Consider the following 27,981-nt stretch of genomic DNA (forward strand, 5'->3'; position numbering starts at 1 on the left):
TTTCAGAGAGAATCATTTGTAATAACGTTGATGATTTTTTAAAGTAATCATTGTTTTTAAACACAGTAATCATTTCCAGATGAGAGGACAAGGAAGTCCACACAGTTTTTATATATTAGCAATTTGATTTTTAAATTTTTTAAAAATACCACTGGAAAACATTTTTAACAATATCTAGTTTTTAAATCAAGTTAAAGACGGCCCGGAAGAACTTTTCTGTTTTAGTTAATCAGTTAAGTAAACATTAAATTATTTACTCTAGAAGAGAAATCGTTAAGTTCGATTCGCTCCTCTATGTCACGTATGCAAATATAAATGCAACTCTGTAAGACGTACTTTTGATCCTTTTGATGTCACTTCATAACAGCTTACCTGTTTATCGATCGTTGCGTTTATCCGTATATAGGATATCTGGTCCTACGAGTTCATACGAAGATTGCCGATGCGCCAATGTATTTGTTTGCTCCATAGTGATCTGATTTAACTTCCGTGGTATGACAACGCGTGAAGAGCGTTGGTAAGTTATTTTTGCGTTTGCTTATTTTTTGGCACAAACATATGTTTTACGCATTGTATACGTTTGTATTATATATGTATAAGATATAAAACAAAATAGTACAACTCACGACATTTAACCTTGCCATAAATATAACTTTATACACAACAAGGAAGTATGCTACTTATAACATCTGTTGAATTCTATGCATGCAACAATGTAAGTTGACGTAAAGAATGATACATTAATGGCAACCATGATATATTATGATGATTTTAAACTACTTAAGGGAAATGTGCAGCGTTTTATCCCTCCATTTGTTTTTTTTAAACTTAAATATTTACATTCACACTTCATTCCTTAATGATGGTTGTTGTTTATCAATTGCACTTTATTTCAGTATAAAGTGGAATGACATTTCCCATCGATATCGCGTGCGTTTGTTCGATACTTCTGTCCTGTTATTGGGCGCAATAATACCAAGGGGCGGGGCATACTTACTACGGAACTATTTTTTTCAATGAAATCGTAGAAAAAGTTTTGCCAATATTGGCAACATTGCAAAACTGTAATCTGCAGTAAAGCAGTTAAAACAAAATAAGCAACGATAATTTGATTGATTTTAATGTAGATAATTTCATGATGGATGGAACAGTTGAAGAAACGTTTATGTTTAAAGAGGCTGTTAAATTTCACGAAAATGCAAAAACAGTTTGTTCAAAATAACCTCTATAACGGGTGCTTGTATGACGTCATGAGTGATGTCATTGAAAAAGTTTTACATTAAGCTCGATTCGGGCCGCAACATAATTCGGCAGCTGCATTTTGTTTCGATTCGAAGCCAGTTTTTGCAGTGTTCATCCGTTTCACCAATATCAAAATAAATTGACGCAAGTGACGTTATGAAATATTCAAAATTAGACAAGAATCATCACGATTTTCAAATTCTTAGTCAAACTTTTCGACCTGGTGACAATTAAAGCCAAGTCATATATTTTTATCATATGGGGAAAATAATTATAATAAACAACTGAGATGTCTCCAAACTTACGTCTGATGTACGATTGACCTAAAAAATTTGTCGTGCCCTTTGCAATGATATTAGTTTTCTTATATATCTGGTGTACCTACATAATTTTAGCATCATTGAATGCCGTTTTCGGTGTATTTTAAATTTCGGTTCAATTTCTTTTCCTAATTTTTCCTAAACATAAATACGTTTCAAATGACACAAACATAACATGGAGTCACTATGCATACCTTACGCACATACCTATACATATATTTGAAGTTGTGCACCCTATAAAAGCTGTTTTCTACACCATTGACGGAATAATAACGGAAAATTGGATTACCGGAGTACCACGTACTCTTATCATTTACTTTGGGACCAACAACTGACTTTGTATAATTGTCTTAAATACTGTTTATCATGCATTTGTGTAAAAATAAAAAGCAATTTTCTCTTCAGGGTGAAATGTTTTGTCGCAAATGTGGTGAACTTTCTAAAGAGAGCTGGCGGTATTGTTTACATTGCGGCACGAAGTTTACATCTTTACAAGGTTTGTTCAATACGATTATACATTTGTACCCTTTTCTACTTTACTTATGTTTAAGTACGGAATTCATCAATGTTAGGAACATTTGGCCAGTGCACGAATACTTGCGAATTTTTCCGGTTCTATAATTTCTTTCTGTATTTCATCAATATAGCCCCATTTGTGTACATTGTGATGATGTCTATCAGTGTTAATTGGCGCGCAAATCGGCCAACTCACAAAATAATATCAATGAATTTTCTTTAGTGGTATCTAGCCACTAAGGTCATCTCTGGGTTATCTAAAACTACAAAAATATGTATTCTTTTAACAGTGTTTTGTGACATTTCAACATTCTTCCAACGATTAAACATACAAAACGTGGATAATAAAATATTTGGTAATATAACGGAAGCCCATAATGTCACCATGGACTAAATATGTATCTCCTGATGAAATGTAAAATGACATTTTATAGTCTAAATAATTCATTTTAAGCAAATTACCGTAAAGGCAAACACAAGAAAGTGGTATTGAGTGAAGTATGAAAACAATTATAATTTCATTCTTTTCGCAAAAACACGAATTTGGAGTGTTTTTTTCCAAAGAGCTCTACAATTTCCATTTTTTATGCCCCAACAAAAATTGGGGCATATATTTTTGCACTTGTCCGTCCGTGCATGCGTCCGTCCGTCCGTTCATCTGTGAATATGGCTGTAATCAGTGTGCACTTGTTGCGTTCAAAACTACAAATCTATTTCACCTAGAGTCAATACTTTGACAGAATGTTATTTAGGTAATGAGGTTTTGCATCTGATGTTGCGTTTCCAACTACACTTAGTCAGAGTTATGGCCATTGAGTTAGTAGAAAGGGGCATTTCTGTAATTGTGTCAATCAAAAATCCTTAACCTGTTAACCTTGAGTCAGGAATCTTTGCGGAATGTTGATCAATTGATGATTGTGCACCTTCGGTGTTGTTTGCCACTTCACACCAAATTAAGTTTTTCAATGTAAATCTATATATAATTTATTGTAAATATATTTATTCTTTACATATGTATATATATTGGTAATTATTATTGTCGTATAGTTATGTAAATAAATATCACATTCGTACTTGTCTTAAAGTTACCATTATCACATTCATAATTGTCGTATATTTATGTATATTCTCAGATAAACAAAGATGGTCGGTGGGCACTGTGTCCAGCACTTTTGCCTGGTAAAGACCGATCATTGAAATGAGAAAACATTATGATTAAATGGGCACTAATGTCAGGGAAACTACAAAATGCGGACTAATTTGCAGTAGCAAGAACCACAAGGGGGGCAATTCAATTCAACCCTTTTTTCAAAGTCCCCAAAACTGGTAACGAAATGGAAGAATTTTAGGGTGTTCCATTTACGCCATTTTAAGCTGTTAAAGCATAAGTTTGAAGCAAATGACGTATGGTTAAAGTGGATACTTTGATCTTGTGGTGCACGGTATTCTCAAATAAAATGTGTAAGAATTACTGGAAAGTTATTGTTTGTAAAATTTTAGATTTTGTTAAAAACAGGTTAAAGATCCCGTACCAATGCAAAATATAAAACGAGTATAGTTTCATACCCATTCTTTTAACAATTGCAAATAAAAACCACATTAATTGGGCGTAGATCATTAAAATTTGACCATTATATAAACTTGTTCGGATGCATGTGGATAAAAGAAACCATTGGGTTAAGGATAATTAGAAAATAACTTTGCGTAAGTATTTTTAGTGTAATATGTTGTATATATTTGAGAAAAGTACTAGTTTTTGGTTCTTTACTGCAGAAATGCCTAATAATAACAAAAACTGAAAAGTCTGCTTTAGGGTATGTGTTTCTATTAACCTACTATCTACTATCTATCTGCTTTTGATCGTTTTTGATATTGATTAAAGATTTGTTATAAATAGTTAGTCAAACTATGAAACGCTTTGGATAAATCAAAATACAGCGTATGAATACTTTACGTCAGTGAACCCCCAGATTCAGCTTGAAAATGCAGACATCGCGATTACGGCTATGAACAAGGCCACAAGTGCCCTAGTCCAAAAACTATAAGTATGTATGACGTTTTTAGTTTTTGAGTAATGATATAAACGATGGTAATCTGTGGTGAAGTTTCATTTCTATTTAGTTGGATTGTATGTTTCACCAACATTGGAAAGCTTGTATTGAATAAAGAAGAAAGAATAATTAAGAAAGTAATTTTAATTTCATGTTTTTAAGTCAATGTTCACAATTTTTAATTTAATTCGTAAATAAATGGTTATATCGACTTAATTTAAAATAGAGTACCGAAAGTTCTGTAAAGTCAAGTTTTTTACTTTTTTTCAACAACGTAACCTTGCTATATATATATATAATCTTACCATCTCCGCCCAGAATCCCGCGAAAGCACACGTGCTTAATAACTATGTCAGATCTCCGTTCAGAAGGAGATATCTCCGTCCATTACAGACGGATACATCTGGGTCCATTACAGACGGAGATACAAAGTACAAAAGTTTTGATGTTTAAATGGTTCTGGGCGGGAAAGTTAACTATACATAATTGGTATACATAAAACAATTAAGAAATTCGCTTTCTTCGCGACAATTTCAGTTCAAAGAAACTAAGTGGCTAACAGAAACAAAGAAATGATAACATTTTGTTTTGTTTGTTTCTCTTTTGTGACAAATATAGGAAAACTTTAGATCAAAATTGACTTGTGCAAAGTCCATGCAAGCTGCAATAACATGTAAATTGTATTTCCCATTTCACAAATCACCAATACTTTCTATTTAAAATGTTTCATTTTATGTAGTTCATAGTCATATCTTCCAGTTGTTTTCCAAAAATCTTTGAATAAGATTTATACTACCATTGTAACATAACACAGTTTCAGACAGTTTTAAAGCTAATTAACAACATCCCACAGATGTTTTAGGCCAAATTGCAAGTTTTCGGGTTGAAAATATTTATTCGAGTGTTGGTAGCGATTTTAGAAAAAAACCCATTAAACATGCATTTCTGTTAAAGTTTGAAAATTTAAACTGTTTTGAACATGTCCTAGCTGGATAATGTATTCAGTATATTTAATGATATTGTTTTAGCCAATCAGAAAGGACATGCACTACCTCATTTAAGGTTAAGGTAGGAAGTTTAGGTTAGGTCAAGTCAAAACACCCACAAAATGAGCCTCGCTCTTCTCTGCGAATCTGTTAGAACATATATAGAATATATCTCAATGATCATTTGATTCTTTTCCAGACAGTTGCAGTGGGAAACGAGCTTACGCGCTTTATGACTTCGATGCCCGAGATCATGAAGATCTCTCTTTCCGCAAAGGCGACGTTCTAATACTCAAAGACCAGAACAATATAAAGTAAGGTTATAATTGTTTCCTAAACGGTTTAGATTATTCTATTGCTTGAGGTAAATTATGGTCATGTATTCGTTGATAGAAATCACGCCATACTCTGTAAAAACCAGTCTGGAAATTAACCGTTAGTCGTAAAATCAGATAAACAATTTAGTCTTGACTCATACTTAAAAATTGAAAATCAGATAAAATCTAGGTTTAAAGCAATTCAATTCAATACTTTTATTGCCTCCAATAATGAAGATAGGAAAATACATATGTAATACACGAAACACATACAAAGGGATTTGGTGAATAAACATGCACTTATATTATATTTTATATACATTTTGAAGTTTGCACAATTTGGGCTTTCTTTATGGAAACAATACTTATGTGAGAAACTACAGAAACAAGCTCAGTAGCAAAAAGTTTAAACATAAACCCGGTTTACTCAAATCTTAAATTTTCTAATTTTATATTTACAAGTTGTATGGGAAACCAGCACTGATCGATTTTGTTCACGTCAATTTTTCCATTCAAAGGTCCCTTATTCCAGATATGAAGGATGGTGTTACGCAAGGCATAACGACCCAAAAAACAAGAATTTCCAGGCAGAGGGTTACGTGCAATTGAATTATGTGGCCACTGAAGGTATATTGAGCGTGTGTATATAATCACACGAACGTGATATCAAATCATATATATCAGTTATTCATAACGTCTTATTGTAAATGCCTATTAGTTTGTCGAATTTAGAATATCAACGAGCCCTTTTTATATGAATATTTAAATGATATATAGTTAATAACCTGTCAGAAACGCGTTAGGTTTTTAATGACGATAAACGATAGGGGTGTTTAATAATGCCGAAAATATACAGATGTATCATTTATGACCACAACTACTGTGTAATAGCGGCCGACAGTCGTAAATATTCGACACCGCTTACCAATTCCAATGGCAACAGCTTTGATAATACCTCGTATTGTTTTAGTATCATATATGTATTAAATCTAAAATGAAAGGTAAATTGTGTTACCATACTGGAAAAAACTCGAACAGAACCTTATTTAGACTTGTGCAGTGTACATCGTTAACATATACATACATGTTTTCATATATCATGCCAACGTGTATAAGATATCTTTTTCTTACACCAGAATACCATGGACATATACAAATAAAATGAAATTCTTTTTCTATATCAAATTCAAATTCAAACATTATATCATTTATAGTACAAATAAGCAATATCGTTATTTTCTAGGTGTTTTGTTTCTGGCATACCATTAAATTAAAACTGAAGATAATACCAAGATAATTCTGTTTAAAAGTATTTAATAGTCTACCTTTAATTCATACAAAATATTTTAAAATCAATATTGGCCACATTATCAAAGATATGAGAGAAGCCATGGTCATAACATTTGACACCCAGCTTCTTTTACCGATATTATAATATTTATATGTAAAACTACACAAACAAGCTCAGTAGTCGAAAGTTGAAACGTAAACCCCGTTTAAACAATCCGACAAAGTTTGCTCATAAATAGTTTTTAGGATTATATTATCAGTTTTAACTACTTTAAACCATATATTTCTTATATACCTATGTGTATAAAGAGATTATCTACCTAGTTATCTAAATTCCCCACATAATGAAACCTGCTTATTAGAATGATGAACGTCGTTGTTCGGGCGGGCGGGCGGCCGGGCGGCCAGGCGGCGTGAACTCACCTATGAAAGTGAATATTTTCAGTAAGGGGTGACATATCTTGACCAAACTTGGTCTATAGAGAGTGTTTAAGGATCCCTTTTATTCGATAGCGTTTTGGGTCCCTAGAGTTAAGGTCAAGGTCACTGTTACTAAAAATAGAAAGACGGTTGAAAATGAAAAAACTTTACATAAATATTGACATATCTTGACCCAACTTGGTATAAAGGAAGAGTTTATGGATACCTTTCATGGGATTGCGTGTGGGGTCGCTAGGGTAAATGTCAAGGTCACTGTTACTAAAAATAGAAAACAGTTGAAATTGAATAACTTTAGTCAGGGTTCACATATCTTAACTAAACTTAGTATAAAGGACGAGTTTATGGATACCTTTACTGGAATTGCGTTTGGTGTCTCTAGGGTCAAGGTCAAGGTCACTATTACTAAAAATAGAAAAATAATTGAAACTGAATAACTTTAGTCACATATCTTGACCAAACTTGGTTTAAAGGCAGAGTTTATGGAGACCTTTCGATGGATTGCGTTAGGGGTCCCTAGGGTCAAGGTCACTGTTACTAAAATTAGAAGAATGGTTGAAACTGAATAATTTCAGTAAAATTGACATATCTTGACCACACTTGGTCTATTGGAAGAGTTTGTGAACAACTTCGTTTAAAATCATTTTCATTTTCCAGCAACAGAGTTTGATGATTTACTAAAATCACATATGATAACAGTATCTATATGTGCAATGACAAGTAACATTATCATCTTTATTAATTGATTAGCCTTTCCCTTTAATATCCATTTCCACTCTTATGCATGCTTCCTGTCTTCTGTGTGTATCCTCTAACCAATTTGGCATGTTCTTATACGTACACACATCATTATAAGGGGTGTGATGTTTAAACTTTCGGCTACTGAGCTTGTCTCTGTATTTTTTTCAAATAACTTTTAATGTTGAGTTAAATGCTCTGTTTGATGAGTCTTATTTTATTTCTAGAGTATGAATATTCATTTTCCATGTATATTGTTATCATCTTTCAAGGAAGTATTTCTATATGTAATTATTGTAAAAGCATTGATTGTTAATATATGTTTATCCATTGTAAATTATTATAGTCGTACAGTTATGTAAATAAATATCACATTCATAATTTGTATTGACATTATACTGAAGTGAGATAAAGTTATGATTAAATGGGCATTAATGTCATGGAAAACTACAATATTCTGCGAGCTAATTAGGATATAAAAGAGAACGTTTGTAAAATATCATTTTTTTGATATCTCGAAGAACATTAGACAGCATAATTATATCTTGTTTCTAGTCTTTCTATTTTGTTTTTCCTCTTGGTTACATTACAATAATACATTGATTGACTGCATAATTCCATTGCATCGTATCTTTAAAGAGTCGTAACAAACGGGAAGTATTTCAAGTGAGTAGTAACCTTTTAATTTCATCTTATATGTAACTATACCTGTTTATCCTTATGCACATAAAAGAGATGCGTTGATATTGATGTAACCATTTTTAGTTACCTGACTTTATATATCTTTTAAGGAATAGGGCATAAGTTTCTTTCGCAATATATATCCCCTCGTGAACACAAAGAGTAAATATGTTACTCGTGGCTGTGCGACTACCTAATAAATTTAGCTTTTGGTGCATGTTCGTTGAAAAATATAACGGTCTTACGCTGAAACAAACTTATATCCTCTTTGTATTCTGTGTTTCTGGTGATACTGTTTTAGCCAACCAAAGAGAACTAGAAATACCTCATTTAAGGTAAGGTGAGGTCAAATCAAAACACCCTCGAAATGAACCCCGCTCTTCTCTGCATATCTATAAGGACATATATAGAAAATATCTCAATGATCATTCCTTTTTTTCCAGACAGCTGCAGTGAGAAACGAGCTTACGCGCTTTATGACTTCGATGCCCGAGATCATGAAGATCTCTCTTTCCGCAAAGGCGACGTTCTAATACTCAAAGACCAGAACAATATAAAGTAAGGTTATAATTATTTCCTAAATGGTTTAGATTATACTATTGCTTGAGCTAAATTATGGTTATGTATTCGTTGATAGAAATCACGCAATAACCTTTGTAGAAAACAGTCTGGAAATGATACCGTTAGTCGTAAAGTCAGATATATAGAGAGTACTAGGTTAGTGCCGTGGATGGAGGAAGTTTATATTGCAAGGCGGAGGAATTTATCGGGTTCTCAATCCACGGCACTAACTTAATATTCTATATATCCTGTTACTTTGTTAATAATACACGAAAAATTACCATTTAACTACCAAATACCTGTTATAAAGGGGGACCAATGATTTTTCCCATGGTGACTTCGGCACGCAAGGTACCCGTATTTAATTATGCCTTAAAAAGTTCTCAAAACTGTTCAATTTCATTCAATACGTTTGTAGTCAAAGAAGTTCCATTAAATACGTCAATAAAATTCAAAACGTTTTTGAAAGTGAGTAAACGTTGATCAGTTACCAAACAGTATCTTGTCGTGATACAATTATTCTGCAAGTCACATTCAACATAGGTGAATAGTTCAACATCACGAGTGTTGACAAACAATCGCCACATGTTAAATCGATTTATGTTGCAATAAAGGATAAACTGTTGGATGATTAGAACTTTACCGCCAAAGAGAAAATTCATTTCTGTTGTAAGTGAGGCTTTGTTATTCAGCACAAAGAAGGATTTAAATATCATTTATTGCTGCACAGTTTTCAGCATTGACGGGTGGGGTAAATGAACATGTAAAATTTCTGACCAAGTTTCGTTGCCAATGTCATTATCATGCATAGTGTAATAATTTCAGGGATAGCCAATGCTGATGCTGCTGTTGGCGGACTTTGAATCAGATTCTGCAGCATTATTTGCGCTTTTCCTCTGTTATTTTAGAATAGTCCGTTTTTGCGGTCAAGTGACTTACCGACTGTAGACAAATATTACGTGGTCTATTGTTTTAATAAACTAAAATTTACACGGTACCTTGTTATTAGACCAATTTATATGCGAGTGACAAGACAAATAATATATTATGAACTTGTACTTAGAATTTGAAAAGCAGACAAATTTATTTTATTTTATATATACAATTTGTCTAAGAAACCAGCACTGATGAATTTGGCACCCGTCGTTTTTGTCATTCCACGGTACCTTATTCCAGATATGAAGGATGGTGTTACGCACGACATTACGACCCAACACACCAGAATTTCCAAGCAGAGGGTTACGTGCCAATGAATTATGTGGCCCTTGAAGGTGTGTAGAGCGTATACATACAATTTTACGTACGAGTAATATAAGATCGTATACGTCAGGGATTCAAGAAAACTTTTAGACGTCTTAGAGTTAACGTCTATAAAAAGTTCACATTTCATTTTTAAAACCTATTGACTATCAAAACAAGTATACCAACTATGAAATACCTGTTATGGTAATACAAAACGTTCTGAAATTAAAAGTGGAAAAATATCTTATATGCGTTTCTATCAATAGATGCTTATAGTTTAAAACATATATGAGGTGTCTGAGGCAAGGTATTACTTTGATGTATTGTATACTTTTAAAGAGACTTTAAGGAATGAAAACAATATTTCGCTTTTTCAAAAAAACAACAATATAAGCGCGCACAGTGTCGGAACACAAATTATATGACGTTTTTCTCCGAAATGACGTTACGTTTTCATACAATACTAATCTGAAATAAATTGCCGCATTAGTTTTGGCAAAATATTGTGATATGGCCATTGGCTACATAGTTTGTAGGAATAACAAATGCCATTTGTCTGCAAACGTATTTGTTGTGTAACTTCTGATGGTATGTTAGACACTCAATTTCTTTGTCTTTGCAGTGGTGGTTTTGTTTCTCATTATGTTTTCCTGAAATTCCAGCTGAAGTTTATCGAATATATATCACTCTTTACCAGTTGTGTCTTCAAAAGAGTTCTTACAGATTGTTTGTTTGATTTTGTCGTCTAGAGCTGTTCCTCATCATTGAAGCATTTCCATTTCCGTCGCTATCATTGTTTGAGGAAATCTTTGACAAGAAATGCCAATTTGAAAAATGTGCTGAAGACTGCAAAACTATGGTTTCATCTTATGGCACATATTCAGAGATTGACATGAACCGATACTTTCATGCAGTATGACGGTAATCTCGTCCTAACTTATCCGGTCTTGATTTCTGAATTGTCGTTCCGAGATGTTTTGTTAATTCAGTGTTTTTGTAATGTATGTAATCGAAATAATTTGAAGAACTTAGTACAACCTAATGTGTTGATATTCTAGTACCAAACAACCCCAAATCAGTTTGTCCTAGGTCTTTTCCGTGTTAAGTAAGCGTATGGCAGCACACTGAGTGCCCCATAACCAATTACGGCTCATTGTGTGCTCCTCCATGCGCCAAACAAATTCCACAAAAGATTCTGAACAACACACTGAATGGCTGCAATAAAGCTCATTTTTGTATATTTCTTACTACAGAGGGGATCAATGAAAGCTAAAAATGGAATGTAATGTACAGTGAAGTCCATTCATTATCAAACAAACTTCAGATGGGCTCTACGAAAGCCAGGCCAGGGCTTATTTTGCCGCATTTGGGCTGTAACTAACCCTTCAGACAGTCATAACACTTTTCTCGAAACCATTTTTTAACCGTATTGAAGCCACTCAAATGCCAGTGATAAGTATTTTTGCTAAATTCAGGACCATGCAAATTAGCCCATATAGGATTTTTTACCAGCAAATGTAATGCTAGTGCTTGTATACAGTCAATCATTAACTTAAAGGTCTTTAATTAAGTTGGTAAAACAACCAAACTATGTGCATCTCTAAGTTAGTCTTATCAGTGTTAAATACCACATTTATCAACCGAAAAGCCATATAGATCCAAAGAAACCCTTGTGCAGCTCTACATAAGCCTACACCGTGCCGATTTGACCCCATTTTGGCAATATAAAGCTAATATAGAGCCAAACAAACCCATGTGCAGCACTATGAAACCCTTTCAGTGTCAAATAGGCCACATTTTAGAGACAATAAAGCCCATTTAAATTCAAATAAACCCATGTTCAGTTATAAGTAAGCATACATAGTGTTCATTAGACCATATTTTGAAAACCACAAAGCCCACATATTTTCACAACACTGTTTTAACCAAATTGAGCTTTAAATATCCTCAAAGAATATTACCGACAATCTCGAAAAGTGAGCTTTAGAACAGTTACTACACCGGCAACATTTTATATATTTCAATAACGAGGGTAGAGGGTGTCAAGTAACTGTTGTCAAGGAAAAGGTCCAATTACTATCATGTGTAAGTGGATTGTTTTCTTTTTTATCCTGACTCTATTACCTACATGGTCAGGATCCGCCTATAGGTTACCGTTCAGATATATGAGTTCTGAAAATATAAATCTTAATAACCAGTTCTAAAATCATGTTGGAAATTAACATGCCATAGTTATCTTTCAAAAGAGAATATACAAGATATCCCCATTTTTGCATATATTTTATTCTATTTTGATATTGATATATATGCAAAAAGCTACAGAAACATGCTCAGTAGCAAAACGTTTAAACATAAACCCGGTTTAGTGGTAATGGGCAACGCCAAAGACATAGAACACAAATTCACAAACAAGAAACATATATATATATTTAAATAATTGGTATGTTTATCAAGAATTGTTAGGTACCGCCTTGGAACGGTACTTAAACTTACTTGACCTTGACATTGAAGAGATCATTCATGCATGTTAACATAAAAACACAATGAAATAGATGCATGCCATGCAATTAAATATACTGTTGACTTAAACTTAGAGCATTATACTTGCACAATAACAGCCATATCAACATTGAGACTTCATTTGGATCTCTGTAATGGTATAAAATGTTGGCGTTTTTTAATCTTAAATATTTACATTGAAATAAAATTACGAAAACTCGGTAAAACACGTAAAATTGGATCTTTTTAAAGATTCAATTAATTAGTCGTTTGGAGTAAGATATCAAACCAACATTTTAAAGTGACACTCTTATTCAAAATCAGTACATACACATATATAACAAACATATATTTTAAGTGATAAACCTTTAACTACTTTAACTACTTTAACTACTTTAATTACTTATATAATGCATTTATGGAAAGTATTAATTACTGGTTACAAGATTGTAACCGTCACTGTATTTAATAGCAGAAAACACAAACATATTAAATGATTGGTGAATGCTAAAAGATTTACTGTGTTGTACAATAGACTCAAAAGGTAGAAATACCGGTGTTGATGCTCATTTCTTTCAAATGAAACTCGGTATCCTTTATAGGACCATTGCTTTCGAAAATTATTCATCCTTTTGTCGACTTTTAAAACAATATAAATTGTGGTAAATCTAATTTGGGATTAGGATTGCATCTTATACTTTAATCAGTTGTGATTGCAATTGATTATTAGTATAGTTGTTCAACAAAGCCCTTATAGATCGGCTCATACTTGACAGATTTATTAAAGTATTTAATATTCAATATGACGGAGTTAAACATGTATTTATGGAAAATTATGTCTATAACCTTACTTAATACATTCAACGGTATTGGACGACAATTACCGATATATTGCGTGAATAACATTGACATGCCACAATTTCTTCTGGTTTGGTACTTAAAAGGAGCGCAAAGAGTAGTTAAAAGCGTATCGGAGGGGCTATGCAATTTGATAAGATTCTTCGTTTAGAACATAGATCTTGACAGAGTCCTGTCCGATTATATTGCCAGTTTTTAGAACCTTTTTTATGGCAAGAACATATTGAAGGGAACTTTCAAAACCCTGTAGCGATGGAACATCAGAGGCAATAGGAAAAAGATACTTATTGTGTTTTTTATTGTTGATTATAGTTTTACAAACAGAAGGTACTTTCCCGACGTTTCGAAGCAAGTTTGTCATGTTTCTTTCGCTTGGCTGTTCTAACGAGATGATTGACGTGGTTGCGTTTTTTACCTGTTAGTACGCCACTGATGGCCATTGCTCATTCGTCTGGCTCTTCTGAATTTTGTCACTATGCCTTTGAATGAGTGATGTTTGAATTTCATGCTGTAAACATTGTGGATCCGGATTGCAAATCGAGACAACCTTACGTGTAAACATTTTTCGCATAGCTTAAGTTGATTAGCGAACAATAATTAGGAAATAATGTAAAGTCACTAGGTCAAATATGCTCTTGACAAGTAGTTAACCTATATTACTTAAAAGACTAATAGGTGAAAGATCAAGGTCAAAGTCCTATTCAGCGGTAGGGTGCCATTAACCACCAATTGACCTATATTGATTAAGATGATATAAGATATGTTTACTTATTCATAAAAATATGGAGAAACGCCCCAGGTTAAATACATAGATAAATTTGAAATGGCGTCTTTCAAGGCAAATCGAAATAGCAAAATTAAGTGATTGTGATTTGCCCTGAAGCTAAAAGGGTTTGCAAATACGTAAGGATAAACCCATAAGACGTCGTTTATTTTGATTTATAATTTTTTTGAACCTTCACTTTTTCACTTTTTGAACGGTGTCCGGGTTATAATTTATGGCAGATCTAAGCGAGTACAATCATGTTTGGTACATTGGTACAGGTCAAGTTGGACTTTGATTACAATGATTGATTGACCAATTTTGACGATAGTATAGCCTATAGTTTACCACTCCTGTGTCAAGGCTGTATTTGGTCTTAGTTATTCCTGTGACAGCTCTAGTGATAATCTATCATAATTATATTTGTAGAAAACAAACAGTTAGTTCTGAAACATGGTTGATTTATAGTTGTAAGGAGGGTTTTTAGATATATAATGTTGACACATTTGCTATTATTTTTCAGCTTAAAAGCATCTATTTCAAACACTTCTTTTTGGAAAAAAAACATTAATACTATGACTTTTTACAATTGGTAGGTATCATTATATCCCATTTAAATTGTTTTCCGCGTAAAATATATTGAAATTCCTCACCAACTTCATTCAACGAACATCATTAACATTCCCTTTGATTTCGTCACCAATACATCTGTCTTTTCCAATTGGTAAATGATTAGTTCAAAGTCTAAAGTTTCCTAGAGTTTGAACAAAGTTTGTATTAACTTTGAAATAAAATCTTAATTTCAGTTGCATAAAATTCGGTTACTGAACCATCCATAAACACATGAACATTAAACATTGCGTAGTAAAGTTGAGTGTTAGCTTATACCAAAATCCTAGAATGCGTTTCTAAATCATAATATTTAAAGGAAATCGACCAAAGTCGCCATACTTAGGAGTGTTTCTCTTAGCATTCAGAAGATGTTTATAAAATCAATCTGAAACCTTTTTTCATAATAAGCTCACCCTCGCCCTGTTTTGTAAAGCATAAAGTAGAATAGGTGGGAACGCATTGTCGAATAATGCCATTTGGCAATCACAGGTATGAGACAAATTCCCCAGAAAGGCATCGTTGGTCAGAAAGCCGTTAATATAAAGGACTATATAGACAGAACGGATTTAGTATCGAATACATGTTCATGACGACCTTCCCTGCTTTCCCGTAAGGTTGAAAATATTGATCGCGTTCATTTTTAATAGAGTAAAGTATAGAGACGGAGTTGATAATTCACTATAAGACTAAGTGGATGTCATTTCCTGTCTCCTTTTTAGATGTGATTGTTGAACATGAATGCGTGTGAATATTATACATAATGTCAACGATATTTTCTCCAGGATTCAATTTTTTAAATGAAAACCGATGGTATGACCTTTTTTGTGCTAAAGAGAGTGAAGAAACAAAATAACATGAGTGGATGAATCTATAAGTGAATGATAGTAGTAAATATCTTGATCATGTTAACCATATTGAAATCTTAGTATACATTATCAATAGAGGTCATCATGTGGTAGTGATCTACTTATTATGTATGAAGTTATTAGGCCCAAGTGTGTTGTCGGTAATTTTATACTTGAGTTTATAATATTTATTGAAAGAACTAAATTAATTTGAATTTTATTTGTTATTAAATATCGAATTTTCAAAAAATCCTAACTAAAATTTACTATGTTTAATTTGTATCCTTTACAAACTTGCTTATTTTATTCTATTTTATAGTTTGTATTAATTTCTCAATTGTGACATTAATGTATATAACCCAAAACTAGTATTCCAAATGATTTTCAAGAAAAGATGTTGTAAACGTGAATTTTAAATATGCTGTTGTAAACAGTTGAAATGTTAGCCCAAAAATGCTTCGTTAAAATACAAGGAATTTAGTTATTTAGGAATAAACGTCACCTTTTTGTATTTACATCGGTTTTGTCCCGTGGTGAACCATGTGAAAACCCCGTTTATGTCATGTGATTCCTCACAATGAACCAACTTGTCGGTGTTGACATAGTTATAACTATCATTAATATTTCATTTACATGAATTGTCACCAATTCTTACTTGTTAAACTAGTGTCAGAAGTAAACGACAGGGTGTCTGTATTTGTTAAAAGGTAAGGGTTAATGAGGGAGGAGTGTAGAATGAATATAAGTAAACTAATAAGCTCAATTATTAAAACATTATTAAAAAAAAAAAAAACTATCTATAGATATATGCTGCCAGAAAATGCTTGGAGGTCATGTGTATTAATTTCAAATATTTATGTTGCAGTCGGTTGGACTGAATTTCATTCAAAATCTATTTCAAAACTGATACCCTTGTCCGCGATTATAACATGAATATCCGGCATGAAAGCTAATCCAAAAATGAAAGTGCCGCACTGTGGCGCTAACAACCCACAGACAAAAGCGTGGCGTTAATTTACATCCATACCTAATTTGGTATGTATCAATGCCTTTTAATGGAAAGGGGAAGAAGGAGCAAAATGCAAATAAATGAAAACAGTTAAGTGAGGGTTTCCATTGCCTGCGGCAGAGGTACTCCCGCTATATTTTCTGTAAATGGCCCAAATGGAACCCTTAACACATAAATGATTTACAGTTACGAATAACAACACCATTATTTTTCCTTGTTACAGATAAATCAGATGACGAAGCGACTACAGCAATGTCGTCGCTGGACATTCAAGATGAGAGCGAATCCGAGGATGGTATTTATCAAAGTTTATTTTGTACTTGTATAAGTGAATCATCTGAATAACAACGACTCAAAACGAAAAGGAAGACTAATAGGAAAATGTTAAGGTTGATAATAATAAAATCCTTTATAACCAGGAAAATAATTCGAGACTGACTCGAGGGAGACTGCTTTCAAGATTTCAATCATTTGGCCTACTTTTATTTATAAAACATCCTTTTTAATGGAAGTTGACCTGTAAACACACATTTTAACTATCTTCTAATAGGTTTTGGTACATTGTTAATAATAAAAATAATTATGACCGTCATGGAACAGCGACTAAAACATTTACCCGTATACATTTATTTAATGGTTGCTATTTTCCAACATCAAGGAAAATAAGAATGATGAAAAACTGTTTGATCTTTTCAAAGGTTTTTGTAAGACATAAGTAGTCAGTAATGCCTATCCAGGACAAAATGCACCCATTGACCTTTATTCTATATAAATGATGCAAGCCTGTTCGAAGTCAATTTTTAGACGCAGTCAAGCGCGACGTGTTATCATAGCTTATGACGCTTGATACGGTTAGGGTTAGGGTTAGCGTTAGGGTTATGGATGTGGGACCATTGTTTATAATTCATATGAATTGTTTTATGTACATGAAGGCAATTGATATGTATGTAACCCGTTGTTTGTTTTGAGTATTGTTTCTTCAATAATGTACAGTCTAATATGAACAAGTTTGTGATTCGCGTTAACGTCAACGCACTTACGAATTGTTTTATGTACATGAAGGTAATTGATATGTATGTAACCCGTTGTTTGTTTTCAGTACTGTTTCTTCAATAATGTACAGTCTAATATGAACAAGTTTGTGATTCGCGTTAACGTTAACGCACTTACAATGTAGCCTTATTATATAATGAACAGTATCATATTAACGAGTTTGGGGTTTTAGGTCCGCAACCTTTCAACAGCAGAACTATATTTGTAGCAGATTTTTGACAGCGTAGTGAATTAATCCTATACTATAATCATTGTATCTTTACACCTGTATATACCCGTGTCTAGACGATGTAATATGCCGGATCCCAAATTTGTATTCATAACCATGACGTTATATGTGCGCCAAATCATTTATTTCGAGTACAGACACTATTCGGCTCGTGTTTAATTGCTGCTTATGGGATAGAATAAAGGTAAGGTCCACTTTTTAATTGACTGTTATTTCTACTATATATTGATTAGATATTAATAGACACATATACATTTAGGTCTTAGCGAATGCTAGTTGAGTAGAATGACTGAAATATCATTTGAATCTCCCTCTCGCTGGTAGAAAAGTACGCCATTGGTCATACATATTGTTTCGTATAGAAAACCGCTTCGTTGCGTTTGTGGTATGTGTATAGTATTATCATATTTGAAGCAACCTTATTTCAATTGATAGTTTGTTAAAATTTACGACCATGCTTGATTCAATTGTTTTCGAATACTACAGTGTTTTTTAAAGCGAAATAGCATTGAACATGATACGATTTATCTGTGTTATACATATACATGGGACATGCCAGTAAATAAGAATAAAACGTACCACGGCAGTTCTTAGTTCCTCTAAAATGTATTTATACCAGTAATTAACGCAAAAGAAAAAAGCACATCACATTAATTACTAGTGAGATACTCTCCCAATTATTCTTACATATCCAAATTAAGAGGACAATATTGTATGTCTTAAAATTGTCAAAATCACTCCAATCTGTTCACGCATATCAACAGATAATTTTAGTAAATTAAATTTTGTTGTTCAGCATACATAATTAACACAGAATGTCCCATAATTTATTTCTATTCTATTATTTATTTCCTCAATTTCACCGGCCTTTTGCTAACATGATACAGAATACAGGTAAACTTATTTAAACTATATTATTGTTAGCCGATATGGTAAATATGCATAGTTGTGCGACTGAGTCATATACATATTGAACGTGCTTGGTTGAATAAAACTAGGCCAATATTATACTTTAACATTAGGGCCTTAAAATGGCGCAATATTTGAATGGTTTTGTGATATTGAAACTTAAAAAGGCGAAATGTGATTATGCATATTAATCTTGTAAGCGTGCAATTATGTGTCCATCCATACATTTAATTAAATGTAATATACCTTGCTTACCTAATGCTCCATTTGAATTTTATTCAAACGTTCGTTTGGTTATTATTGTGTGGTTTAATTTCAGTCATTATATACTAAGGTCATTGTATACCTCTAGTGCATTAAATAAGTATATTCATCCAGTTCAAAAATACATAAGTGCTCTATAATTTGAAACTATTTGTTCTATTTATACGAAACATTATGTATGACCAATGGCGTACTTTTCTACCAGCGAGAGGGATATTCAAATGATATTTCAGTCATTCTACTCAACTAGCATTCGCTAAGACCTAAATGTATATGTGTCTATTGATATCTAATCAATCTATAGTAGAAATAACAGTCAATTAAAAAGTGGACCTTACCTTTATTCTATCCCATAAGCAGCAATTAAACACGAGCCGAATAGTGTCTGTACTCGAAATAAATGATTTGGCGCACATATTACGTCATGGTTATGAATACAAATTTGGGATCCGGCATATTACATCGTCTAGACACGGGTAAATACAGGTGTAAAGATACAATGATTATAGTATAGGATTAATTCACTACGCTGTCAAAAATCTGCTACAAATATAGTTCTGCTGTTGAAAGGTTGCGGACCTAAAACCCCAAACTCGTTAATATGATACTATTCATTATATAATAAAGCTACATTGTAAGTGCGTTGACGTTAACGCGAATCACAAACTTGTTCATATTAGACTGTACATTATTGAAGAAACAGTACTGAAAACAAACAACGGGTTACATACATATCAATTACCTTCATGTATATAAAACAATTTGTAAGTGCGTTGACGTTAACGCGAATCACAAACTTGTTCATATTAGACTGTACATTATTGAAGAAACAATACTCAAAACAAACAACGGGTTACATACATATCAATTACCTTCATGTACATGAAACAATTCATATGAATTATAAACAATGGTCCCACATCCATAACCCTAACGCTAACCCTAACCCTAACCGTATCAAGCGTCATAAGCTATGATAACACGTCGCGCTTGACTGCGTCTAAAAATTGACTTCGAACAGGCTTGCATCATTTATATAGAATAAGAACGAGTCAATGGGTGCATTTTGTCCTGGATAAGCATTACTGACTACCGACATACATTTTCGCACACATATTTTTTTGTCGACTCCAGTATACCATTAGCGATATACGAGTTTTCCAAGAACAGCGAAACATAATATTATAATCTCTGTATCAAAACGGGATTTCATTTTCTTCCATTTGTGTATGAGTAATAAAGTTGAGAAAGGTTGGTGTTATCAGACTTTTAATGGCCCCCAGAAAATAAAGGATTGTGTTTGTTTTGAAACAATTTATTTAGGCTTCATATTGTAATGCTACCTTTCGGATAATGCTTTGGTGTCTGTAATATTTATTATTTGCATATTTTAATAATGATAAAATACTAGTTCTTTGGTATAAAACGAAGAAGACATATAGCTATAGTAGCGCAGATTTGATTGGCAAAGAAGGGTAAACGTAGGTAACATACACGACAAAGGTAATTGAAAACGCAAATAGCATATACTGTGGTTTCAAATCAGTACTAAATAAGTGTAATTTTAATATTAAATCAGATACCTCTATATTAATGCACAGTTTATCCCGGCGAAATTAAGGTGTCTTTCCCTTTACAGGGCCGAGCGGCGCAGAAGCTACAACTACTGATGCAGGTTTGTGAATTTCTTAAACTATAATAATATTAAACTTATATGTGATAGTTTCTGCACCCATTACCCGAGATAATGGAATTTTGCACAACGAGCACAAAATACAAGTTATGTATAATCTCTTAAACACGTCAGGCAAGCATTTTAGCGATGACATTTGGTTTGACAAAATGTTGCCTCGTTACAAATGATAAAACCTCACATGTTATACGCGAACCACAGAACTGCTTGGCAAACTTAAAGGAGAATTCGATGTCGAATCTTTTAAAAGCAATACAACGAAACTTTAAACATAAAGGAAACTCTATTGCAATATAAAAACAGTTACAAACCTTTTATACATGTACAAACCTAACCCTTCATCATTGTTAAATTCATGGTGTGCATTTCTTTCCATTGGACATTGCAAGTAAGATAGATAGATAGATTTAGATAGATTTATTTCAACATAAAATGTACAATTTACATGGCAATTTTAAAATTAAGACAAACAGGTGTTAAACAAACTGTATGAGTTAATACAGCCATGTCAATCAACATTACATGTTAAGGATATCACAAAAAAGAGTTTAAATAAAACTCTTATTTCCATTGTGGTCCTTAAAATATAGTATTGTGTGGCATAGGAAGACTTAAAACAAAATATACTTAATTATCACAGTGTGGTTATCAAGGAAAGACATTGAATTGCATAAATAAATAAATTAAATAGCTAAAATGATGGAACAATATGCGGCTTTGACAAAACAATGTAAATAGAGTGACTAAGTAACAATATTAAATAAAGCTTTATCAGATAAAAATATATGGATATCACATATGAATCTTGCCATGAAAAAACTGACCTGTAAAACTACCTATGTAATTGAAATATCTATCTTTATGCATGACAGTTTAAAAAATTATAAGAAATAAATGAACTTATAGTAAAATTGCATTAAAAGGAGAGCAAATACATTAATTAAACCGAACTTAAAAGGTGTTCCTTGACCTTGCTTTTAAAGGAAGAAATAGATTTGGCATCCCTCACATCCTGTGGTAGACTGTTCCAAAGGTTACAACCATTAAAAACAAAAGATTTGCCACCAAAGCCTTTGACCTTAGGAATTGCAAACCTCTTGCATTCCGACATTAAATTATTTGTACCATCGACCTTAACTCTGAACCTGGTAGGATATTTATGAACTTCATTGATGGGGGTAAACTGTTCCCTTAAATAGAAAGGGGAAAGTTTGGAGTTGATTTTATATACATGACATAATGTTATTTGATTCATTCTACCTACAACTGGCAACCACTGTAAACGTGAAAAATGCTCTTTACCAATATGTGACCTAGGTTGTAAGTTCAACACAAATCTCATTAACTTATTTTGTGTGACTTGCAATTTATTCTTTAAATCTTGTGTCAAACTGTTATACCAAGCAAATGATGCATAGTCAAAGTGACATTGTATAAGAGAGGCAACCAGAAGTTTCTTTGTGTGTAGGGTGAGGAATTTACTTTTACGGTACAGAAATTTTAGCCTTGCATTTGATTTTCTAATAATAGACCTTGCCATAGACTCAAAGGACAAGTGTTGATCAATGGTTACTCCAAGATATTTAACTGAAGTCGTTGATTCAATAGGTTGGCCATTACATTGAATATCAAGTTTGGACTGGGATTTCAACCGTTGTTGGGACCCAAATAGAATAGACTCTGTCTTTCCAAGATGCAGGGAAAGTTTATTGCAGACGAGCCACTGACTAACAATATTCAGGTCATTACTTAACAGGTTTTCTATTTCCATTTTACTTTTACCTGACACAAGAATTGCTGAGTCATTTGCATAAAGGAGTAACTTATTTTCGACAACAGCAGACATGTCATTTACATAGATAAGAAAAAGAAGTGGCCCTAAAATTGACCCTTGGGGCACACCACAGGAAATAGTTGTTGAGGAGGAGTATTTACCAGAAATCTCAACTAACTGACTTCTATCAGACAAGTAGGAGGTAAACCAGTTAATGGATATTTCATTGAGACCCATCGCTTTTAGTTTATTCAATAAAATAGAGTGATTTACTGTATCGAAAGCCTTCTGCAGATCTAGGAGGACCATGCCAACATAGTGTCCCTTGTCCATCTGAAAGCGAATATAATCTGTGAGATGAATCAGACAGGTATCAGTTGAAAATCCTTGTCTAAATCCAGACTGATACTCGTATAATAAACTGTTTTGGACTAAGTATTCTTCTAATTGATCATAGATTACCCGCTCGAAAACTTTAGAGACAATGCTCAAGATTGAGACAGGGCGATAATTTCCAACATCAGTCTTATCATTCTTTTTGTACAACGGGACTACACGAGCAGACTTAAGATCATCAGGGACCACACCCTGTATTACGGAAAGGTTAACTATGTGAGATATGGGGCCAGCAATGATTGAAGCCGAGTCCTTAACAAAACGAGAGGGTATGCCATCTAGGCCTGTATCCTTTTTAGGACTGCGACTATTCAAGTATTTATATACTTTCTTCTCTGTAGTAATTGAGAATGAAAAACTGTTGGGTTTAACCCCTTTCGAAGAATAAAAATTCGATACAAAACTTGAACCAAACCTGTTGACAATAGTTGGCAATTTGCTCACAAGTTTATCGGCAACAGAGGTGTAGAATGAATTGAATTGTTCTGCCACCTTAAGTTTGTCAAAACAAATGTTGCCATCGATATTTAAGCCAATGTTATTTGAACACTGCGTATTTTTACCAGGCAGACCTAAGTTTTTCAAACTTTTCCACAGAGACTTAGAGTCATTTTTATTGCTCTCAAGTGAAGATTTAAAAAAAGTTCCTTTTCGCATTCATAATTAAATAGCTGGCCTTGTTTCTCAGAGACTTAAAATGGTTAAAATTTTCATCAGTTGTTCAGTTTCTAAAATTATAGTTAGCTTTATCTCGAGCCTTAATACATTCCAAGATGTCAGAATCAATCCACTCTTCAGTTCTTTGTTTTAAGCGTACTTCTTTTACAGGGGCAATAGAGTCCAATATAGAGACAAAGATATTTTTAAAATTATTCCAAGCAATATTAATATCATCACAAAATAAAACTGGTGACCAATCTAATCCCAAGAGAGATTGCTGAAAACTTTCTTTTGAGTAGTTTTTTAAGGAACAAATTTTAACATTGTTGTGTTTGCCAAAGAATTCATGAGAAACTTTTCTGGTGCAAAATGTCATCAAGTGGTCACTAACAGAAAAGTCTATTACACCACTTTGTGAAATCTTCTCCGGATCTGATACTAGAATCAAATCAATCGTTGTAGACGATGTTGCAGTTATCCTTGTAAAATCAGTTATCACTTGTTTTAGACTAAACATATCACACACAGATTTTAATTTGTTGAGAAGTGGACATCTAGCACTAGAAGACAAGTCGGTATTAAAATCACCTAAAATAATAGTCTCAGATGTATTTAAAGAAGAACATGATATAAAAACAGTTTCTAAAATGTCATAAAAATCATATTGGTTTGGCGGTCGATAGTTACTATCTATAGATATTTCTTTCCTAGGGTTCAAAGTTCGTTTGAAATCTTGAGAGATTCAAGGTTTTAAATCATCATTTAAATAAAGTTTAAAGCAAAATGGACTTAAGTAGGTGATAAACGCATGCATGGACGCAAGAAAGAAGTTGCTAGTGAATCAGTCAGTGTTCGATACTATTAAGCGTGTTAACAATTACTATAAGGGAAGTAGGACGGACATACTCAGTGATTACGTTGATTAAATACGTCTGTTATGCTCATTTACCTTAAGTTACTGAACTACGTTTGAATGACCTCATTGAAACACCACTGTTCTCCTGTATTACACTGTATTATGTTAAAGAAAGGATCTTACAAACTGTCTACATTATCGTGAAATTCGTCGATACTGTTATTGTCTATGTGTAGTAGGACTTTTCAACTATCGTGGATTTTCTCTGAGTGAAAATTGAATGTCTGCCTTTTTTAATGCCAATCATTATTTGCACTTACTTGACGTTGGTCTTTTGCCACAGTTAATACTTCCATTTCGAGCTGTGTACAGCAATATTTTGTTCATGATGACTTCTTTTTATCAAGTGGTCAAAATGTTCGCTCCATACTCAAGTATGTTACCTTGTGCTTAAGATTGCAAAAATTGGAGATAAATGACATGATTACGTTTAATGTTAAAAATCACCCCCCCCCCCCTTGTTGGTTCCCCCACCCATTATTGAGATGCATCTAACCAGTAATGGATCAAAACGTTCTCTAGCAATTGTTTGTCATTGCATCCCGATGCATCTGTAACATGTTTTACTCAATATTTTACATTAAGTCTTGTTTTTATGATTCTAACAACTTATCTTTACAAAAAAAACCCAACAACATCATTTAAAGTCCGTGGGAGTGTTTTTGTTGGGATTATTTCACAACAACAACCATATGCTATATAAACTATCATCGTTTGTATTCTCGTATCTCAGAAGGCGAAGCAATGTTTTAAAGAAAGCGATTTGATTAATCGATTGTTTGTTGTGTAAATTTACCATAAAGTTCATTTAAAAGTTAGACAGTTCAAAATTACACCTAAAATATAATAAAACATTTAATTTATATTCAAGCATTTGTTGTTTGTTATGATGTCCGAACAAAACAAATGTTGGAGCATAATTCAGTTTAAAGAAAATGTTGAAAAAAGGTTAAGATTTCAATAATAATCGGTAAGTTTTGTTTATTTACAAACACGTCTGTTAGAAAACACATAATACTTTTTTCCATCTAAAATTGTTCATTTGACAGACATTTTGTTGTTTCAAATGTAAAGTTTTCATTTTTAAGCAGAAAAGTAACAACAATTGACTATACAAGTTATTCTTTTAGTTGTTATTTTCACTACAGGGCAAATAGGAATTATCGAAATGCTGATTTTACTGCTGTTAATTCACTGATAAAACTTCATATTTCAACGGAAAGCATAAAATACATATGAACAATTTTCACACCATAATATATTAGTGTGCCTCTCAACCGGGTCTTCGTTACATATTCAACTGGGTCTTCGTTACATATCAACTGGGTCTTCGTTACATATCAACTGGGTATTCATTACATATCAAATGGGTCTTCGTTACATATCAACTGGGTCTTCGTTTCATATTCAACTGGCTGTCTTTTCCGTTATATTATCATACATTAAGAGCTGACCATGACTTTCTCAACTCGAGAAATTTAACTATTTTCATGGCTTTAGGCTGAAGTGAAAAGGTAGTGTAAGAGTAAAATAGTTAGTTTGAGCAGGATTTACATTACATGCAATGAGCAGGATTTTCATTACATGCAATAATGTATCCATATTTTGTTAAATGATCATTTTTGCATTTTTTAGTAACACAAGAATACGAAGATTATAAGTTGGGAAGTGATATTCTTGATAACTTTGATGTGGTAAGTGAAAACTAGAACATAGGTGTTATCGTTTTCTTCAAATCGATATTATATTATATACTTAGAAGTAAATGCTGGGTTGCTACTCGCCGTAATTCTATGCTCTCCCGAAGATGTCCATTAGGGGCTCGAGGTTGAGTATCTCATAATGGCGCGCAACAACCAATTATTAATATTTTCTAAAATACCTTTATGTTTCCTTTCCATTCATTTTGTTATGTATTCGTGCAATACTGTTTAATAAAATTCAACTGAATAGATAACATATAATTTCGTACATCTTTCGATTGATCTACGTTGCTGTAGGGATCAATGCGTGCAACCAAGCCTTGTCTTTACGAAACGGTTCACTATCAAATCGAAGAAAGTAACACAGTGCCTTGAAGTTCTTTACCCAAAACGATATCATTAATACATTGCAATATCTCACTCAAATATGGTGTTTCTACTGTACGAATACTCCAGTCCGGGTTTTGTTTTCCTTATAAATCAATAGAAGTTTGAAGTAAACACAAGTATTCATATCACTCAAATATCATTCCAGATAAGCTAGCGCTTGCTAAATTATGACTCCATTTAAACATGGATGTTATCATTACCGTATAGAACTAGGTTAATTTCACCCACTGACTTTTCCCGTAGATATTATTGTAATGCCGAACAGTTAGTTATTCACGCACACGCACACGCACACGCGCGCGCACACATACACACACATGCTCGCGCACACATACACACACACGCACTCACGCACGCACGCACGCACGCACGCACGCACACACACACACACACACACACACACACACACACACTGATGAGATATTATCAAATCAATATTTCGTTTTTGGCTTACCATCATAAACTTTAACATAGTATTAAAAGTTTTGTACAAACTGTTATTAAGTATATGTCTAAGTGGAATTGATGGAATCCTATCAGATATCGGATACCGAAACAGAGGAATACAAACGAATACTGAAGGAAACGGGATACACAGCTCTTTGTGAAAAGTTAGAAGAGCCCACCAATGGATGGAAAAAGGTCCAAATGAATATTGCTGTGACAGGAGAACCTCGCACAGGGAAGTCGTCCTTTATCAACTCTATCAGAGGGCTGAAAGCTGATGATCCTGGTGCAGCTGAAGTATCCTTGTTCGAAACTACTATGAATCTGAGATGTTACCCACACCCTGACAATCCAAATCTTCGGATTTGGGATTTGCCTTAAATAGGAGCATTAACCTTCACGCGGGATAACTACTTGCAGAAAGTAGCATTAAGTCAGTTTGACTTTTTTTTACTCCTGTCTGCTTCGCGGTTTAAGGAAAATGACATTTGGCTCGCAAAGGAAATTCTTAAGTTGAAGCCAAATTTTCACTTGTTCTTCGTACGAACAAAGATCGACGATGATCTTCGCTCCTCACAA

The 27,981-nt window shown here is 33.2% G+C and overlaps 1 protein-coding gene across 1 annotated transcript; it reads left to right on the forward strand.

The window, feature by feature from the left end:
* The first annotated feature begins 509 nt into the window (after positions 1 to 509).
* LOC128213809 (uncharacterized) lies at positions 510 to 27,783 on the forward strand. The gene is made up of 10 exons (XM_052919865.1): positions 510 to 517; positions 1,968 to 2,058; positions 5,315 to 5,429; positions 5,965 to 6,059; positions 9,023 to 9,137; positions 10,317 to 10,411; positions 17,192 to 17,263; positions 21,063 to 21,098; positions 26,498 to 26,556; positions 27,496 to 27,783. The coding sequence occupies exons 2-10, from the start codon at positions 1,974 to 1,976 to the stop codon at positions 27,781 to 27,783; spliced, it is 960 nt and encodes a 319-aa protein (XP_052775825.1). The 5' UTR covers positions 510 to 517; positions 1,968 to 1,973.
* Positions 27,784 to 27,981: the final 198 nt, after the last annotated feature.

This window comes from Mya arenaria, chromosome 13, assembly GCF_026914265.1.
Source record: "Mya arenaria isolate MELC-2E11 chromosome 13, ASM2691426v1".
Taxonomy (NCBI): domain Eukaryota; kingdom Metazoa; phylum Mollusca; class Bivalvia; order Myida; family Myidae; genus Mya; species Mya arenaria.

Bases quoted from the DNA above. Each gene is read 5' to 3' on its own strand.
- LOC128213809 (XM_052919865.1), top strand. From the start codon at position 1,974: ATGTTTTGTCGCAAATGTGGTGAACTTTCTAAAGAGAGCTGGCGGTAT. The intron at 9,138-10,316 runs GTAAGGTTATAA...ACCTTATTCCAG, and splicing joins AAAGACCAGAACAATATAAA to ATATGAAGGATGGTGTTACG. The intron at 21,099-26,497 runs GTTTGTGAATTT...TGCATTTTTTAG, and splicing joins AGCTACAACTACTGATGCAG to TAACACAAGAATACGAAGAT.